This window comes from Hydra viridissima, unplaced genomic scaffold (genome assembly GCF_058129835.1).
Source record: "Hydra viridissima isolate aposymbiotic clone 2 unplaced genomic scaffold, HvirCarnegie_v1 scaffold_3, whole genome shotgun sequence".
Taxonomy (NCBI): domain Eukaryota; kingdom Metazoa; phylum Cnidaria; class Hydrozoa; order Anthoathecata; family Hydridae; genus Hydra; species Hydra viridissima.
The window spans coordinates 9,970,845-9,991,208 of record NW_028324302.1 but is presented as its reverse complement, the minus strand read 5'-3'; the positions used below and the strand labels follow the sequence as shown (position 1 = coordinate 9,991,208).

General features: G+C 28.9%; 1 protein-coding gene and 1 pseudogene across 3 annotated transcripts in view; both read right to left on the bottom strand.

Moving 5' to 3' along the window:
* The window catches only part of LOC145202146 (exportin-7-like), a 126,758-nt gene that overhangs the window by 27,362 nt on the left and 79,032 nt on the right, over positions 1 to 20,364 (bottom strand). For all 3 annotated transcript variants that reach the window (XM_090082101.1, XM_090082102.1, XM_090082103.1), the window contains 3 exons: positions 7,247 to 7,317; positions 411 to 499; positions 67 to 257 (listed from right to left, as the gene is read on the bottom strand). In XM_090082101.1, coding sequence (XP_089938227.1) covers positions 67 to 257; positions 411 to 499; positions 7,247 to 7,317 — 351 coding nt within the window. The remainder of the gene's footprint in view (positions 1 to 66; positions 258 to 410; positions 500 to 7,246; positions 7,318 to 20,364) is intronic.
* Positions 13,732 to 16,361, bottom strand: LOC149890948 (uncharacterized; annotated as a pseudogene).

Here is a 20,364-nt window from a genome sequence, read left to right as displayed (position 1 = left end):
TTAACCTGGTTTGCTTGTAATTGATAAGCTATTTTAAAATATTAAAATTTATAATAGACTATATACCATATGTTACTAAAGTTTTACTGACTTCACGAAACAAAAGTATGCCATCGGCAACCATAATATCAAACTGTAATCTCTGAGAACGGTTTTGTGTCAGTTCACACATAAGTTTAAGGACACAATTAGCTATATCAGGATCATGGTAAGATATTTCTAAAATACGTTGGAACAATTCTGTATACTCTGGATACCTGTTAGAATTGTTAAAGAAAACGCAACAACTACTTAAAAATATTTTGAAGCTAAAAAAATCAGACACTTAGTATAACTATTAGTAATAAATATTATTAAGATAGTGAACTTGATTTCAGGAATGAAACAAAAAATTGGTTTTGAAAAGATACAACCAGCCAAAGAGCATTTGAAAACTACTCTTTGTGTTAAAAGCAAAAGCTAATCCTTTTAAATCTCTGCACAGTCCCATAATCAAGCACTGAAAATAAAGAATAAAATAATAATTCCCTTCAAAGAAAGATAGTAAACTAGCAATATTGTATTAAAAGAAAGTAAAACAATAAAATGAATTAAAGAAGAATGTTTTGCCTTTTTTATCTTATAATACTGCAATTAAGTTATCACTAAACAGAAAAGATATTTCAATTTTACTCCAAACCTATTGAACACAACATGTAACTGAACAAAACTGAAATTTTAATATAAAGTAACATTCTTGAATCTTTTTATACCTTGAACATATAGTAAATCTAGTTAGGCTTTTGAATATGGTAGCAGACTCAGGACTTATACAGATTAACTGTAAGATTCTCTAACTAAAGAGAGTAACATAAATTTACAACTCACAATGAAATTTTAATTAAGAACTTTGCCTTGACTGTTATAGTAAAACTGCAAAGCATTTTTAAGCAATATACACCTTTCTGCTTCACCAACGAGAAAGGTCAGTTGTTATTAGAAAAGAATAAGCAGTAAAAATAATATATTACAAATTCCAAGAGAAGTTCGGGTATAGTAATAAAGTGAATCCTTGATATCTTCTTTATGATGAATTTTTGACTGGATGCTGTAAGTTATAACTCACAAATCTTGTTAGCATTTGCACTGATAATATTTAAAGGTTTTAAAATTTTTACAAATTAAAAAACTTTTTTATACAAAATTAGTTGTAGTAATGGGTTTTGCTTTAACATTATAACAAACTGTCCTTTATCAATATAAACAGTTTTATGTTTAATACTTAACTGCAAAATTAATACACCCCTTAAATATTCCAACTTATTTTGAAAAATGCTATGTATTTCCCAGATTTATCAATTACAATGATGATAATGTTTATTAACATGCCTTTTGTAGGTTTTATTCCATCTCCCTTATTTAATTTTAAAATTACAGCAGCTTTTCATAAGTAGCATGTTTTGCTGTTTAATAAACCTCACTTCTAAAAGAAAAGTATGCATTGGTTTAAATTGTTTTAACAGTAGAAAAGATAACTGTCATTTGAGCAACACATCTGTTCGTTCTAGATGAAATTTAAGTCATGATGATTGTGTTGCAGTTGTTACTTTGTCCAATGAAGGATTAACAAATCGCCAACTTGGTAGAAGATTTGAAGTGTCTCATACAACAGTCGGTAGAGTTTTACAAAGGTTTGTAGAGACCAATGGTCATGCTAGACGACCTGGCCAAGGCAGACCACAAGCTACCAATGCAGTGGAGAACCGACTTTTAATGCTCCGAACAGTGAGAGAACGGTTCGCTACTGCACTAAGTCTCCAAATACTACTTGCTGAGGTTCATGGAACTGCTGTTAGTCAAGATACCATAAGAAGAAGACTTTGTGCTTTAAATTTGCCATCTCGGACAGCAGCTACTGTTCCCAGATTGTCTGTAGACCACCAAAGAAACAGACTGGCTTTTGCAAGGAGGCATATGAATTGAGATATACATGATTGGGGACAGGTCTTATTTACAGACGAGTCAAGGTTTTACCTTGTAAGTTCTGATCGCTGCCCAAGAGTGTACAGAAGAGCAAATAAAAGATGTTTCGCTTGTAACATTCGAGAAACCACTTTATATGGAGGCGGCTCATTGATGGTATGGGGCGAAATATCTTTAAGAGCCCGCACAGAGCTTTTGTTTGTTGATGGTGGACATCTGACTTCTCAACCATACACAGCAGACATTTTAGAACCTTTTTTGGTACCTTTTACACCGTACATTGGAGATGGATTTCTTCTTATGCGGGATAATGCTAGACCGGCACATGTTGTTACTGAATACTTAAGTAATGTTAATATTGAAGCTTTGGAGTGGCCAGCTTCCAGTCCAGATATGAACCCATTTGAGTATCTTTGGGAGATAATAAGACGCCACGTTAGAAGCCAACATCCACCACCTAACAACCTAGACGAGCTGCAACAAAGTGTTATCTGCGCATGGGAAGATATCCCTCAAGAAACGATTAGATCTCTAATTAAAAGTATGCCACGGCACTGTTAGGCTGTAATAACATCAAGAGGTGGTAACACTAGTTATTGATAAGTCAAAAATGTTTCAATTTTAGCTGTATTAGTGTGCATAACAATAATAATCATTTTACTTTGTTTTGTGAAACGAACCATATTTTTGGTTTTAGTCTTTTTTTCCACCATCCTCAAAGTCAATTTTTATTATCATCATTGAAATAATTGTGTTCATTTGTTCTATTCTTAATATGTTTGCCAAAATATATGATAATAATGATGACAATTAAAATCGATATGTATAAGTAGTGCATTACTTTTGTGATTAAGTGTATGTATTTTACCAATTTTCTGATATTGGAAAATTATTTTGATTCCTACTCTCTCCAATAAAATGTCTCTTGGTCATTTTTTCAAGCCTAAATTTATTCTTTGGGGTGTGTGTGTGTGTATGTGTGTGTGTAATTTTTTTCACTTTATTAAATACAAGCTGCTTACTGCTTGCATTGAGCCAGGAAACCAAAAACATTTGCTTTGTTAACACAATTTGCTAACTGTTTCTTAGGCAATTGTTTGCCATCATATTAGTGAACATGACTCTGCAGGATTTCTGAGAAGATTGAAACTGCTTAACAATCTTGTTTTTGGACATGGGGACATATGTAAGACAAATTGAACTCTAAAAATCAATAATCTGAAACATTATAACTCTTGATTGCGCTAAATATGGAACAAAATACTTGTAAAGGTCAATGGATTCAAAACAAGAATGGGAAGGTAAATGATGAAACAATTGATATAAAGCAAAATATTTGATCTTTCAACAACCCTAATTAAATAAACATTTTAATTATCTGTTATAGTTTTTATTTGATAGAGATTTTAATGTTTTAAAGTTTAAGTCCCCTCAATTTAGCAGTTTGATATACAACTTTTAACTTTAGATTCAGACTAGGGATTGCCGTTTACAGTATACGTTATACTAATTTTATGGTATACTTTACCGTATACTTGGTATAGTAAAAGTTTGTATATATTATACCTGTTTACTTTTATTTGTGAAATATTTTTGGACTGACTTGATAATTTGATAATTATATTATCTTAATTAATTAAATTACTGGACCATGTCTGGTATTTAACTTATCATAATAAAAGTGTTTTTTTTTTTAATTCAATTTTTGTTTCTTAGATTTACTTAGGAAAAAGCTTTAACTTGTTAAGTTGCTATATTCTTATACCACGCTGTTTGTGCTGCTCTTCACCCATTTAAGATAGTATTGTGGTTGTTTTTTTACTTGTTTTTTGTTTATTCAATGGATTTCTCTCATCTGAAAAAATTAATTATAATAGTAATACATATGTTTTTATCATACTCTTGCATTTAAGTAAACTATTTAATGTCTAATCAAATATACAAGCATGTCTCTTTTTTGGAAAAAGTTCAACAAGAAAAATTTATTGCAAATATTGCAATAAACAAATAACAGCATGCTCAAAATTGAGATGGTTACAGCATTTAAGGGGATGTGAAAGAGTGTTTGAAGAGGTTAAGTTGTGCTTCAAAAATAAAAAAAGAGAAGATCAGAGTGTTTTAGTTGAAACAAAAGGAAATGATAATATGACCTCACAAACCTCTGAACATTCAGTTTTTAAAGAATCTGGGCAGCCTGCTAAAAGAACTATGCTAAATTCATACTTTGACACTATAAACAAAGATGACATCAAAAAGATAGATAAATCATATGCAAGGATATTTTTCCATACAGGAGTACCTTTTGCATTAGCTGATTCTTCTGCTTGGAAGCAACATCATGCTAATCTTAGACCTGCATATAAACCTCCATCTAGTAAATGCATTAGTGGGCCCCTTCATAAAGATGCATTAAATGATGAAAAATGTAGAATAAAAGAATATGTTGATAATTCTGAATATGTAAGTATAGTGACTGATGGATTTTCATACATTAAAGCGAATCATCTCATTAATTATTCAATTCATGTTGAAAATAGAACCATGAAATCAATTGCTTACAAAATTGAGCTTACTGGTCAAGAGCAACAAACTGGTATTAATATTGCAAAAAGCATAGAAAATGTAATTCTTGAGGTTGGTGTTGATAAAGTTACAAGAATTGTAACTGATAATGCATGAAACATGAGAGCTACATGGGATATTATTGAAAGAAAATATCCAAAAATTTTTTGTAATGGTTGTGCTGCCCATACAATAAATCTTTTAGTAAAAGATATTTGCCTTTTTCCTGAATTTGTGGATATTTTAGAAAAGTCTGAAAAATTGACAGCATTTGTTGAACAAAGAACATCTCTTGTTGATCAATTTCGTATAATTCAAAATTGTAATTTAACAATTTGAAGGAAATGCGAACATTATTACATGCAGTTTTAATACGGTGGTATAGCCATCATACATCAGTTTGCTGTAATCTTGAAAACAAGTTAGTTCATTTCAATTTAGTCAACTCAGGTGCTTTCTCATGTATATCTCCATCCACAAAAAAATCAGAATACATAAACATTGTACAAGATGAATTTTTTTGGGAAGACTGTCAATGTTTTATTAATGTTATGAAACCATTTTCAAAACTAGTAGGTAAAGTGGAATCAGATAGTTGTCTACTTTCTGAAGTTTACATAGGATTTATTAACTTAATGCAAACATGGTGTGAGGACTCAGTATTGAAAAGTCTTGTTTTACGTCAATAGGAATTTATTCACACACCATCTATGGGATTTGCATATTTTGATATTAAAATCATGGTGGTAGAAATATGTATAATGAGAAATCATACTAAATCATGGTGGTAGAAAAATGTATAATGAGCCTCCTCCATCCAGTAAAAGTGATCTTGTTATGGTTCTCAAAATACTTCCAAAGTACATAGTTGAAACAAGAGGATTTTGCAATTATCAAACTTCAAAAAAAGAAATAAAATCTTTTCAGAGACTATGTGCAAATACAACATCAGATTTTTTAGCTCAAATTGAATTAATGGATCCTAATATCTGATGGGGAGTTAAGGGTGCAAGTAAATTTCCAAATTTAGCAAAGGTTGCATGAATAATCTTTACTATTCCAACTTCTTAAGCTGCAAGTGAACGAATATGGAGTTTGTACAATTTTATACATTCAAAGTGTAGAAACCGACTTGCAAAAGAAAAAGCAATTGGCTTAGTTCTCATCTATGCAAATGCCACACTCCATGAAAAAGAAGCAATTATTGATGATATAATGCTTTGTAATACTAGTAATCATGATAATGATGAAGACATGCTTGCTTTAAAAATGAATCAATAAGATAACAATCCAGTAAGGTTTCTGTTGATTTTACTCTAGAGACTTCAGTTGATTCAAGTGATTTGTCATCTCAAATGATTAGTTAAAAACTTTATTAAATTACTAAAACAAGTTTAAAAAATCTATAAATATTATCATAGAAAAATATTATTGGGATTTTGTGCGAAAGATTAATATAAATGTTTCTGTTTACTTTTGTATTTTTTTTATTTCTGTTTATATTTGAGTATGATTATTTTACTGTTTGTATTCAAAATTATTTGAAAACACAAGAATTTATTTTAAAAAGCTATGTTCAAAAAAAAAAAAAACATGCTTGCTTTAAAAATGAAGCAATAACATAACAATCCAGTAATATGTGATTGCTGATTTTGATAAACACCTTCATCTTTTTTCTTTATCTAGTGAGGATGTAGTGCAAATTTAATAATTACTATTTTCAAGGGGTTATCTGGCCCATCAAAAATTAAAAGCAAATTTTTGGGGTAGTACGACAGTCTGGACCAGAGTATTGATATTATACATATTAATTTTTAGTAATGCTTATTCCTTACATTATTAAACATAAAAAGTTTGTCAAAAAATTTCTCAATTTCTTTTTTGTTTCCTCTTTTAAAGTAGTTAAATGTGAAATGCAACAACAAATAAAAGCATTTTAACCCTGCACTAATTTGACTATATTTGACTATTTTAGCTGGGGGCTGGGTTCAGAAACAAAGCAAATTTGTCTGGTTCCATCGTCAGCTACTATAATCCAAAGATTAAAGTAATATTTTCCGTTTGTACCAATTCTCCCTGCCAAAAATTTTTTTTAAATTTATGTTAAAAGCAAAAAAAACAAAACAAAACAAAAGTACTGAGCAAAAGCAAAAGAAATGAACCAGGGTCACCGGCCAATCGATGCTTATGCTTTCCTGATCAACATAACTGCACTAATTGTTTATAAAAAAACATTTCTTATATAATATAACTTATATTAAGTATCACAATAAAATGCAAAAACAAAAATATTGAATAAAAAACAAACAAATATGTTTTAAATGTTTTAATAATTTAAATCCTTAACACCTCTTTACAAATTTGTATTACGGTTTCGCCAAAAAATGAAAAAGTAAAAAGTTTAGTTTACATCATACTTTACAGTATACTTTATGGTATACTATATGGTAAACTGTACACTAAATTTTTAGTATACCGTATACTAGTGATCCCTAATTCAGACTAAGCATGATAAAAATAATCATAAAATTAACTTTTTTGGCATGTTAAAATTTTTTGTTTACTAACTATTGTTATACACATGCAAAATTTTATTTACAATGTAATTATAGCTTACAATCAGAATAATATCTGAGGATTACACACAGAAACTAGTATTTTAATTTTTTTGAGTAATAAAAAAACAATTTTCAGCAATTTTTTAAAATAATTTTAACATTACCTTAGTTTCACATGTATCAAAAGTGGAGGAGCTATTTGGAACTATACGTGCAGCAAGATTTTTAAGAGTCACTAAACAAAAATAGTAAAACTTTTGTAATAGTTTCAACTTATTAAAATAAGATGGTATATTCTTTTACTTTTTTATAATTATAAATGTATATTTATTAGATTTAAAAATTTAGCTAGTTCTCTGCATGATTAATGGTAAAACTCTGTTATTCAGCAAGGTAAACTGTATTTTAGAGTTTAGAACAGTCTCTCATGCAGAGACAATGTTTCATGTCAACTTTTTTGAGTTTAAAAACAAACGTAACATATATTTGCAATATAGGAGATAACTCTTTTATTTATCTATTTATTTGTGTGTGTTATATATATATATATATATATATATATATATATATATATATATATATATATATATATATATATATATATATATATATATATATATATATATATATATATGGTGTAAATAGAAAAAGTTATTTCACTTTTAGTCATCTAGTAATATTTATATATTCATGAATACTACCCATCATGTCTTTTAAAAGGCATTTTTAAATAGTTTTGCAAATAGCTTTTAATTGAGTCTGTCACAGATAAATGCTTTAGTCTGGCTATCAATGTACTGAGTTACTCTTTAATACACCTTATGTCTGGTATTACTTTTAAAAAATGTTAAGTTTTTTTGTTTAAGTAGTGATTAACTTAATTCTATTTCTTTTTTTAACTATTTTAAATTCTTTAGGTATCATTTATCTACTTATTTACATATTATTATTATTACTTTTTTTTTAAGGTGACAATTAAAATAATGAAGAAATTCTTTTGAATTTAGCAATATTTTGTTCAAATTTGTTTGTCTTAAACATGTTCAGTGCTTAAATATGTTTAGATGAAAAAAATCAGTCTGATTGTGAAAGTGAAGTTCTTGATTTTCCATTTCATCAGATATTCAATTATCTTCAACTTGTTAAAAACAATTTCATAGATAAGTATAAGAGGGTGTATTTGTAAAATTAAATACCTTTATCAGTTTTTCAAAATTTGTTCAATATACTATTTTTCCAAAACAGTTTATTAAACAAAATAATTTGGTTTAATTTTTTATTCTAATTTGGTTTTAAACCTTAATAGCTATTGAAAATTTAATAAAGGAAGGTAGAGTAAAATTTGAAATGTTAGTTTTTAAAGATTTGCATAAACATAATTAGGATATAGTAAGTTTTGATGAAAGTTACATTTTTTGTTTTGTTTATTACTTGCACTTTAATGTTAATGTTAGGTGTGGGAAAAGCATTGAAAAAAATTAAATTATCGAAAAATAGTTATACAAAACAATTAGGAATTATGGAAATGTTTTTTTTTTTTTTAAATTTTTAACTATCAATGACTTCATCACTTATCAATGAGGATTGATCTGTGATGAAGACCTAGCAATCAAGATAATGATGAAGTTGAACATATTTTGTTAAATCTTTAACTTTTAGAAAGTTGTTTTTACACCCAAGTAAACAGTTTAAATATCACTTTAGCAATCACATATTACACAGTAACTTAATTAATGTGTAATGTTTAAGGAATTATTTACAATATTACATATGAATACTATTATTAGTATATTTATTTGCCGTATAATATTATTTACATTAAGATTTATAATATTATAAGGCCAGGACTTCAAGAAGATCGCAATGATCTTATCACGAAGCCCTTAACAAAAATCTATTTTCTTCTTCAATAAAAACATCTATATACTATATAAAATAAATATATACCGAGAATATATAATCACTAATATCATAAATATATCATAAATTTAATACTCTACATATTTCAGAAGTGAAACTCAAAATAAAAACATGACAAATCAAGGTGTAGTATATAGCAACTGAAAGTATTTTTTTAAAAAAATCAAAAAAAATCAAGAATATTTTTCGTTGAAAAAATTATTTTTTTAATAGATTGCTTGAAAAAGGAATAGGTCAGTTCAGATGAAAAAACAAAATTAGGCCGTACTATTTCGTTCCATAGAAAAGGTCCACGATAAGATATACAAAATTGAGCTTGTTTATTTTTGCAAAAAGCTTTTTCTAAAATGCTATTATTACGTAGGTTATATTTATTTTGTGGTTTAATTTTGTAAAGGTTTATAAAAACATCGGGGGATATAAGTTCTTTACATTTGTACATAAAACACAAAACATTAAATACATTCAGTTGATAAACATTTAAGGTGGCCATTTCTTTAAAAAGCGGTTCAGAGTTCGAAAAATGATTTTTAAAATTTATTATGCGAGCTGCCTGTTTCTGATGCCGATAAAGAGATTTAAGTTTAGTTTTATGTGTACTTCCCCATATAATATTTGCATAATTGATATGACAATGAATAAAAGAGTAATATAATTGTGTTAATTGCTTTTTGTTTAAAATACCTCTAGATTTGTATAGAATTCCAATGTTTTTTGCAACTTTATTAGAAATATTATTGATGTGTGATTTCCAAGACAGATTTTCTTCAATAAGAACTCCTAAAAATTTTGTCACTTTTTCTCTTTTTAGGATGACATTGTCTATAAAAAGATCGGGCATAATTACAGGCAGTATTTGTTTTTTAAAGTTTGGATGGAAAAGTATCCATTTTGTTTTTACAATATTTAAAGATAGTCTATTTTTTTGAACCAAAATGAAATTTTTTTAAGTTCTCTGTTCATATTATTAAAAAGTATGTTTATATTTTCATGTGACTGAAACAAGTTTGTGTCGTCTGCAAAAATTATAGTTTTCAAATTGGATGCTTTGTTAAGATCATTTATATATATAATGAAAAGAAGTGGTCCAAGTATGGATCCTTGTGGGACACCATATGTTATGTTCATTAATGTTTGAGTTTGGGAATCTTTGCTAAAAACAAATTGCTTTCGGTTGGAGAGATAACTTTTGAACCAACTTAGAGTTTTACCAACTATGCCATAACATTCAAGTTTTTTAAGCAAAATATTATGATCGACCGTGTCAAAAGCTTTTGACAAGTCAATGAAAACACCAAGTGTAAATTTTTGATTTTTAAAAGATTCGTTAATACAACGTGTTAATTGAAGAATAGCATGTTCGGTTGAGTTGTTTTTTTTTAAAACCGAACTGATTTTCATAAAGGAGTTTATTGGTAATTAGGTATGTGTACACTCTGTTATACATTATTCTTTCTAATATTTTTGAAAAAACTGGAAGAACAGAAATAGGCCTGTAATTTGCTATCGGTCGAGTCTCCTGACTTAGAACTGATGAAACTATTTAATTATACCAAACTACTGATGAAACTATTTAATTATACCAAATCTGGTTTACATGAAAACTTTAAATACAGTGTTTAAATCAAATTTTGGTAGTTCTGATAAAAATAAACTTTAGCAATTACATGCTCTCTTAAATATGTAAATGATATTTAATATTACTTAAATTTGTGTAAATTTACTTTTACCAATGAAAAAATCAAGTATAAAGTAAAAAAGCACTTTCGATATATCTTCTTCAAATTCAACTTGTTACAAAAATATACAGAGTGAATTTAAACAGTAGATTATACATTAAAAGCATTTTGTCAACCAGAGTGAGTTCCCTAAATTGAAATTCCAATAAAAAAAGCATGCTGATTAAGACAACTGACATTTCAATTATCTTAATCAGCATGCTTTCAAAACTACTCTATTTTCTGGGAGATGGAGTCTCAGTTAATACTATGTATACATTTCCTAGTATGCAAAGTTCGTTTTATAATTGCTCTGTATGGCATAGTCTAAATAAATGTGGGTGACTTGACTTCTTGGATGAATCTAAGAATACTGGTACAAACAACTATCATTTGTCCATTCTCCTTACAGGTCTTGGAACTCCAGATAGCCAAATGAAGTTGGCATATGATCATTTTGGGCATAGTGAAATAATTAACAAAAGTAACTACCAAATTCTAGTAGCCCACCAGGAGCCTCTTTCAATATCTTGGTTTTCTTGATGAAATTTCAGGTAGTTTAAGAAAGTATAGATTGCTTAATTGAAAAAGAAACAATAAACAAGAATCAAATTTTAAACCTTGTTAAAGAGTTTATTATTTTGAAAATGTATTTCTCACCAGTTTTTTACAGAAACTTTATAAAACTGTTATGTGATATTATACAAAATATAATCAAATTTAGTTGTATATAAAAAATGAAAATTTTTTACTCATAGATAAAAGACGATTTATCTGAAAAGAACACAAACATCTTGATTATTTTTATTTGACATTTTTATCAAATATAAATTGCCAAAATGTTTGCTCTCTCTCTGTTAATATTCAACAGTGAAAATGTACAATATTAATTTTAAATGTTAACAAAATTTTGTAAAAAAGGTGTATATAATATTCATAAACAAAAAAAAAACAAGGAAAATAATTAAAAGCTGAAAAAGAAAATGGAAAACCAAAGAAATATTTACGCTGATAATAGTAAAATTCAGAACCCATAAAGAATAAAAAATTGTAATGCTTTCAAAGTTTTTAGCTCTGCTTTTGCAAATGTTGATTATAAAAAAGTTTAAGTTTCCAAGGTGTTCATAACCAGATCTCAAGAAGACTTAATGCTGATAAGGATAGTTGCTTTAAAAAATGGTATTTTTAACTATTTGTTTGTGTAATCAAGTTCTTTAACAGAAAAAAATAATCTAAAAATTAAAGAAATCATTTCAATTTAGAAAGCCATATCTATGTAAATTGATTTAGAGATTTCTAATTTTGTTAAGTGTTCTCCTTAAAGTATATTAGTTCAAGAAAAGTAGGCTTTTCTCAAATAAAAAGGAAATATAGGAAAACCTATATTTTCTTCTTAGGATTTACTGAGATCTTTATAACCTTAATATTTTTAAAAAAAAAAAAAAAGAAAATTAGTTATGATTTAATTTAACAATAGTTTTGGATTATTTCTATTTAAAAGTCATTGTACTATTTTAATTCAAAACAGATAAAAAGACATAAGTTAAGTCAAATTTAAGTGAAGATTTTTGTTTCTGCATTAAGCTAATCTAAGAGATTTTTATTGTAAAATTGACAATTATATTGGTAAAACTTTAAGTAGCCATAACTTCTTTAAACTGCTCACATTACCAAATATGCACTCTACAGGGTGTGGCAGCAATTTACAAACTAATTTTTGGCTAGGTTTTGAGACCTAGTGGGTTTTGGTGATGATATTTTTTAAAAATAATCAAACAGATTTGAGTAATAAAATAGGTTTGGGTGTTAGAAAATACTTCTTTAGAAACTCTTGAATCTTATTATCAATATTGTTCTTCTTCTATGGCTGAGTTAAATTAAAGAATGGACATTTGGCAAATCTTTTGGGTCTATATGGTACTTGTGGCTTGTTGTTAAAATGAGAGTGTTTTTAGCATAATTAGGGTATGAGGTTTAGGAACCTTACAACAATCATATCTGCTGGGCCAATTGAAAAAAGTGTTGGGTAAATGAGGATGTATGAATTTTACAAGGCCATCTTCATTTTTTTTATCAACTTCTGATATTAAGCTGACCCATTTAAGCATATCGTATTTGCAGATATAATATTTTCCTGTTCTAATTTCTTGGAGATATTGTATTGAGTCTATAAGGCTAAATGTTATTTTGAATTCTTCCTGCTCAGAGACTCTTTTGACATTTATGTTTGTTACATCCTGTGGAATAAATTGATGGAAACTTCTTGTATCAGGTAAAGACTTTGTATTATTGAATGAGGGAGTCAAAGATTTACAGACTGAATATGCACCCTTATCATGTTTTGTATAAATAACTACAGAATGTAGTATGCATTGTTATTGGTTCCAATGATAACTATGGATTTCCTCATGTATGACAAATTTAAAGTTTTCTACAAAATCAACCAAAACAATAACTTCATTTGGGGGTATCAATGACTTTAATTTATCTAAGTATTTACATTGTGCTTTAGCAATATAAGAGTGGGATGTTATGGTATCAAGCTTCTCACAAAGACTAACCTATGTGTAACTTAAAATGTCTGCTCTATCTGTTGTAGTCCACTGTTTATAACTCAGTTACTCAATTGTTTTATCTTCATAAATGTTATTCTCTTCAAATTGTCTTTCATTTTGTAATAACTTTGAGGTTATATAATTGATAACACTCTAAATTTCAGGGCAACTATTGCATCGATGGACCATGCATTCCCTTGACTCTCTACTACAAACAATGTCCTCAATAAACTCATTGTAACTTTTCTCCAGTTTAACTGCACTAACCATAAGCTTTAGGTTCTGGTGTATCATACAGACACATACAGCATGGGTTCCTTTTTGCCCGGCATAGATACACCATTTTGACTTCAACTAAGCAAATTAGGAAAATCCTTTTTTGGACTGAGGGTTTTGTAGTTTAAATTCAGCATATAATTCTTTAATTTTGAAAAGAAGTAATTGTTTTGATGCAAGTTAATTTTTGGATACACTTACAAAATCCTTTTTACCTGGCAATTGCTGACTGAACTGATCATTACAATAAAAGCTTTCTCCTTTACCTATGACATTTGAGTTAATTCTAACAATATTAGTTTTTTCTGGAAGTGCTAATATCCTCTTTTCAGCTTTTAGTTTCCTTGCTTTAATTATGGTTGACTTTGATGTATTTCAGCTGCTTTATTTAAAGGCCATTAAATGTGGATCAAAGTCAAAACCTGAATCTTTTCCCTTCTGTTTTCAGCTTTTAATGTTTCTTGCATTGAATATATACACTTATCTAGATCATCCAATTTCTTCTGATATTCAACATTTGGCACTTCAGTAACATCACATCTCAGGTCTGCTGTATAAACATTGAGGATAACTGATGGCATTTTTGACATGACTTCTTTAGCTTGTATTGATTTTCTTTTGCTTAGGGAATTTTCTTTACATGTTGTGGAATCCCATGACGTTTTACTGGTGATACATCTAAAATGTCAAAACTGCTGTTTATAAGTTCTTTTTCTTGTGAAACCATAGAGGTTTCACAGTCACTCTTTGTTAAAAAAAAGTTTATTCCAAAGAGTTATCATCATTGGTGTGTAATGCAGACCAATTCTCTATTTTTTGTTCCACTTCTTTTCAACAGGAGGGACATATTTTAAAACCAGGTGGTGTTACCACATCAATTGAACACATATCCTGAGCCAGTTGAATATTGATTTCTCTCTAACCATCTATAATTATTAAGAGTAAAAATGGTCTACAAAAGTAAAAAGTATAATTTAGGAATTAAGAAAAAAAAACTAAAAAATTGCTAAACTATTTAAAAGCATAGTGTATGTACTCTTTGTAAAAAGTAGTTGCATAATTAGTTAAAAACAAACAATTTGACCTTTTATATTGGTTTTATGCTTTTTAAATGGGTCAAAGAAATTCTTGTAAGAATTAGCAAATCTGTTAAGTAAAAGTTGTTCATGATGAAAACAAACTTTAACATTAACATTTAATATTGATGACCCAGATCACTATAATAATAAGTTTCTATCTCTCTCTGTATAACTTGATAAATCTGTCAATCAAGTAAGATTGATCATTTGATAAAATACCAACTGTACATAAGTCCTTGTTCATTTTAGATACACTACTTTTTATGAGCTAACTATAAACAAACACAAAATACTTGGACTGAGACACAGTGTTGTTATCATTAATATTTTTATATATTGAATATGTTTTACAATTTTTATTGAAAAGCATATTTTTTAATTTAACAAGTAATTAGGGAGAAAGAACAACAGCTGGCCAGATGACTAAGGAACTGACTAATCCTTAGACTTTCAGTTTTAATGTTCATTATTTTATTTGTTTTAGTAAAAACTAAGTAACAAAGTACGTCAGTAGTATCTAAAAGGAAGCAAACATTTGTTGATTTGAATAAAAGCCTCATTAGGGAGTAGGTGAAATAAGTTTTACCAATTTTTCTTTTGTATAAATTTTTTGATTTGATTAATTAAGAAAAAGGAATAACCAACACGTAACTACAATACTTTCAATCTTTTTTTTTTTGCATAATTTTACTATATCTTTACAATAACTCCACAAAAAACCCATATCTCAATTTTTTACTAAAGCATTTATTAAAACAAGTATTTTAATAACAGAAAAAAAAAAAAATCGACAAAAAAAATGGGCTACCTCAGTTAACAGGTCTCTTTTCTCAGTCTATTACAATTAGATAAATTATAAAAGATAAACAATCCTCAATTTGACTTAGCTTCCATTTTTGTTAATGAAAAATTAGGATTCTATTCTGATTCCTCATCTTCAAAAATATTAAGGTGCAAAATTTCAGCTTGATCACATTTATGGTCTTAGAATAACATGTAAAAGAAATACAAAACAAAATAGATGATTTTGAAATAATACCTCAAAAACTCATTTGATTACAGTGCTGAAATTTTACAAGGTAATCTATGTGATGTTGGTGATCATTTTGATAAAGTAAGAAGAAAATCTCAGATGGTGAATAATGTGCCTATCCTACTTTCTCTTTCTTCTGAGAATAGTCTAAGGATTGCAATCCCGGAGCTCTAATTCAATCCCGGGATTTCGGGATTAATCCCGGGATTGAAAAGCAGATACAACATATATACAGTATTAAGTAGAATAAAAACAGTATGTTTAACTAAAAATATATTTATTAAATGAATTTAATTAACATGTTAATTAAATTTCACATGTTAATAAATGTTAAAAAATTATGTTAGAAATAAGGAGATATGTTATGTTTTTTGTGCTTCGAAATGCGACTTTAGGAAACATAACGCGTCTAAAGTTTCATCGCCCAAACGGTTACAAATTTTTGTATTGAACAGTCCAGCGGAAGAAAATGCCTGCTCAGCCTCAACACTTGTCGGTTTCACGGTCATTAGAAAAGAATAAACTCTTTCTAAATAATCACCACGTGTACCCCCATTTTCAAATAGTGTCATTCCTTTTTGAATTTTTGATGACAATGTTTCATGTCTAATTGGTTGTATTGGTGATTGTCCTTCTTTAATAACACGATCAAGTTCCTCTTCAATACTTAAAATATTTCTTTCAGACTCAGGTGCCATTTCAGGTTCCTCAATCAAATTCAGCATGTCAGGCTCAACTGATGCTCTTACTAGAGCAGGATTGGAAGAATTTAATCTTTCCAGCAATTCTACCGAAAGTTTTCGACATTTAAATGAAGAAGGCACTGTAATTATTTCTTCATCGACTTCAACGGGGCTTTGACCGTTATGCAGGTATTGCAGAAGTCCACTCATTGGTTCGACGTTCATGCATGAGAGCCATTAAAGCTCTACGCATTTCTTTGCTTGTATTATTGTCAGCATCTTTTAATTTTGTAAGCATGAAATTAATAGCAATATCGGCTGTAAATAGGTTAGAATCTAGCCGACATATTGCTTCAATCATTGCTTTAATGGGAACTAAAGTTGTAATAATCTCTGATAATATTGTCACTTCATCATGTGACAGAGCTATAGAATTATCTTGCACTGGGTAAATATCAATTAATGCTTTTTGTATACAATTTTTTACTTTGTAAAATCGTTTAAGCATTAACAGAAGGCTGCTCCACCATGTCTTGCAGTCCATTACTAAAGACAGTTGTTTTCCAAATTCAGCCTTAATATATTTTTGTAAGACGTTGTTCTTGGTAGGTGATCGTCTAAACTTTAGTATAAGTTTGCGTACTTTTTTAATGACTGGCCCATAATGAACTTTGGCCCATAATGAATTTTAGGTCTTATATTTTCATGATTGTAGTCCAACAAATCTTCCTCAATGTCCTCATTCTCGGATGAATCACTTTTAGAAAATTCATTGTTAAAATCTGGCTGATTTGCATCAAATTCTCTTTTTTTATAAAGAACATCAATTACAGCAAGTTGTATGCCGTGAGCAAAACATAATTGTTGGTTAGCAGGCAGCAACCTGCCAACTTTTTTCATAACACTAGCTCCGTCGGTCATTATAGCCACAATGTCGCTGTATAGATCAAGACTATGGTCTTTAAGTCTTTTTTCTAATAGTTCAATGCACTTTTCTGCTGGTATTGAATCTGTTATTTGCACTAAACCTAAACTCCAGAACTGAGATTTTTGTCCATGAATGTTAATATTCATGTAGCAACGATTTCAAAGTGACGTCCATTCATCAAAAGACAAAGAAAATCTCTCTCCTACACCGAATTCCATTTTCTTGCGCACTTCAATTTGATGAACTAAACCTAATCTTATTTTTATGCTGTACTCTACTACATGATTACGAATTGTGTTTACTGACGTTGGTAGATTTCTGAATCCCATAGCAGTTAAAGCGGCACGTAAGTCTGTTGAAGAACAAATCACATTAAATGAAAGCCTGTCAGACGCCGTTAAACGAGCAAGTGTAGCACTAAGTGTTTTATCTTCCCTTTCATAAATCGAAAAGTATTCTGTTAGTGGTTTAGATTCCTTTTTTGGTGGTTTATCTGGTGTGCATTCTCCGGTAATGAGGTTGGGTTGGAATTTCGACCTTCACATTATGCACCGACAACATGTGTGTATGAAGTCCTTTTGTTGACCCACCACCAATTTTTAAAATCTTCTTGCAGTTTGGCAATTTATACATTGCTGTTTGGCCTTTTTCATCCCGTAGAAAATATTTCCAAACAGCTGAGTTACTTTTAGTTGTAAAATCCACATACAACATGCTGATTTAGTTTTTAATTTTAAGATTCTACCTTATAAGAAACACGCTTTTCTTCAGTTTGAAAAAACTGACAATAGTAACTAAGCTATTAAAAATTATTAACAATAGTAACTAAGGTATTAAAAAATCTAACTAATTTAACACGAATATTTTAAAAGTGTTTACATAACTAACTTTTTAGAAACGACGTAAACTTGTATTATATAACGAACTATTATAAAATAAGTGTAAACCGTAATATATAATGATAAAAAGTCTGGGTATCGCAAGCAAGCATATTATAATAATATTTTTCATTGCTTACAAATCTATTATTTAAATCAAATCGTATTCAATTTTTAAATAGTGTATATGCTAACCAACATGACATAGTGCGAAGATTTTCACTTTTGTTTTTCTCTAAATCATTCCTTTTTGATATCGTATTTTATTACACAACTGAAAATACAATACTTTTTACAATTTTATACCAAATAAAAACTTTATTGATACGCAAAATTGTTGTTATTTTTATATATTTTTTCATTACCCTTTTTTTTGTTCGATATTACAGGGAATCCTGGGATTGATGTTAGACATTCCCGGGATTTCAGCATCATAAAAAAGAGCAGGATCCCGGGATTGCAATCGCTAGAATAGTCATAAGAACACTAAAAACACTTGGAAAAGTCAGTGTGACCCAACCTACTTTCCATCTTTTGACAGAAAGGATAAAAACTTTGAGATTGGAGCAATCAAAGAAAATTCTGAATTGCTGAAAAGCAATGTTTGGTCAATAGTCAAAATTTTCTCAGATGAAAAACATTTTAATGTTGACTGTGTGGTCAAAAGGCAAAATGACAGATTTATTGTAAATAAGGGTTACAGAGAACCACCTGTGTGTCATACAAAGCACCCTCAGTTTGTCATCATGCAAGGAATCATTGCTTCTAATGGAGAGAAATGTCCACCAATATACATTAAAGAGAAAGATTAAGTTACCTCTGATGTATATAGCAGCTTACAAAAAAATATCTTCATAGCGATATGGCTGATTTCTAGCCCAAACACTTTTGGCACCATCAAATCCTGACCTGAATCTCATTGACTACAGTGTGTGGAGTGTAGTTGAGAATAAAGGGTTACAAAAAGGCCCACTCAAATGTCAAATCACTAGATTTTAACAATTACCTGTGCATGGAACACAATATCAAGGGACTATATAATCAACACCTGCCAGTCCTATCATCCTAGGTTTGAGGAAGTGATCAAAAAAAGGAGACCTAATTGAATATTAAGGTGTGAAAAGCATTTATCTTCAACTTTTCTTTTATTAATATAACATGAATATATATTTTTAGTGCTTTAAAAACTCATTTTGAAAAATTTTCTAAAAAAATTGCTAATTGCTGCTACACCTTGTAGGACCATTACTTTTCAACTTTGATTTATTAAAAGTAAAAGTGATATTTTTTGTTAACTTTTAGGTTGCAGAGTTAACATGATTTTTTTAAAGTTATTGATTCTAGTAGTATATATATATATATATATATATATATATATATATATATATATATATATATATATATATATATATATATATATATATATATATATATATATATATTAGGGGTGTCCACTATGCAAAAAATTTTCAAAACCACCCATATTGAATTTTTTCCCATTCTAGTGTTTTTTTCCCATTCTAGTGTAAAAAAAGTTTTACTAAATTTTAATGACTATTCTAGAGCCCCCTCAAAGCCCCAATTTCCTGTTTAACCCATTAGTGCCTGAGTTTTTTGTTACATTTTACGATTTATAGAGATGGCACGAATGGGTTAAAACAGTAGCACATTTTTGCATTGATTACAAATTTCACAAACAAGCAAATTAATATTATGATATTGACACAATTTAATATGTAATATTGACTGTTATAATTATTTTGCTGTTTCCTGTTTTAGTTAAATAAATTAAAACTGAAATGTTGACAAGAAGTGGTAAAGTTGCAGAAACTGAACTCAAGTCTTTGCCAACCAGTTCCAGTTGTTTGTCAGACACAACCGACCAGCCTTCAACGCCATCATCATCATCAACAACAAGGCCTGTTACTCATGTCTCTACTAAGTTTTGGTTAATTGGACACCCATCACCATCAATAACTGGTTCCAAACTACCTGATTGCAGACAGGTTTTTAAATTTTTTTCTTTTTTTACGACATGAAGAAAATGTCCGAAATCATGTAACAAATCAAGAAATTGGCTATATAGTAATCTACGCTGTTGTAACTTTCTGGAACATGGCACGCATCAAGACAATGACAAGACAAATTCGGTGTTAGATTTTTTGTGTCTCTGGAATGAGTGGAACCGCTTGTTGAAGAACAAGAATCGCGA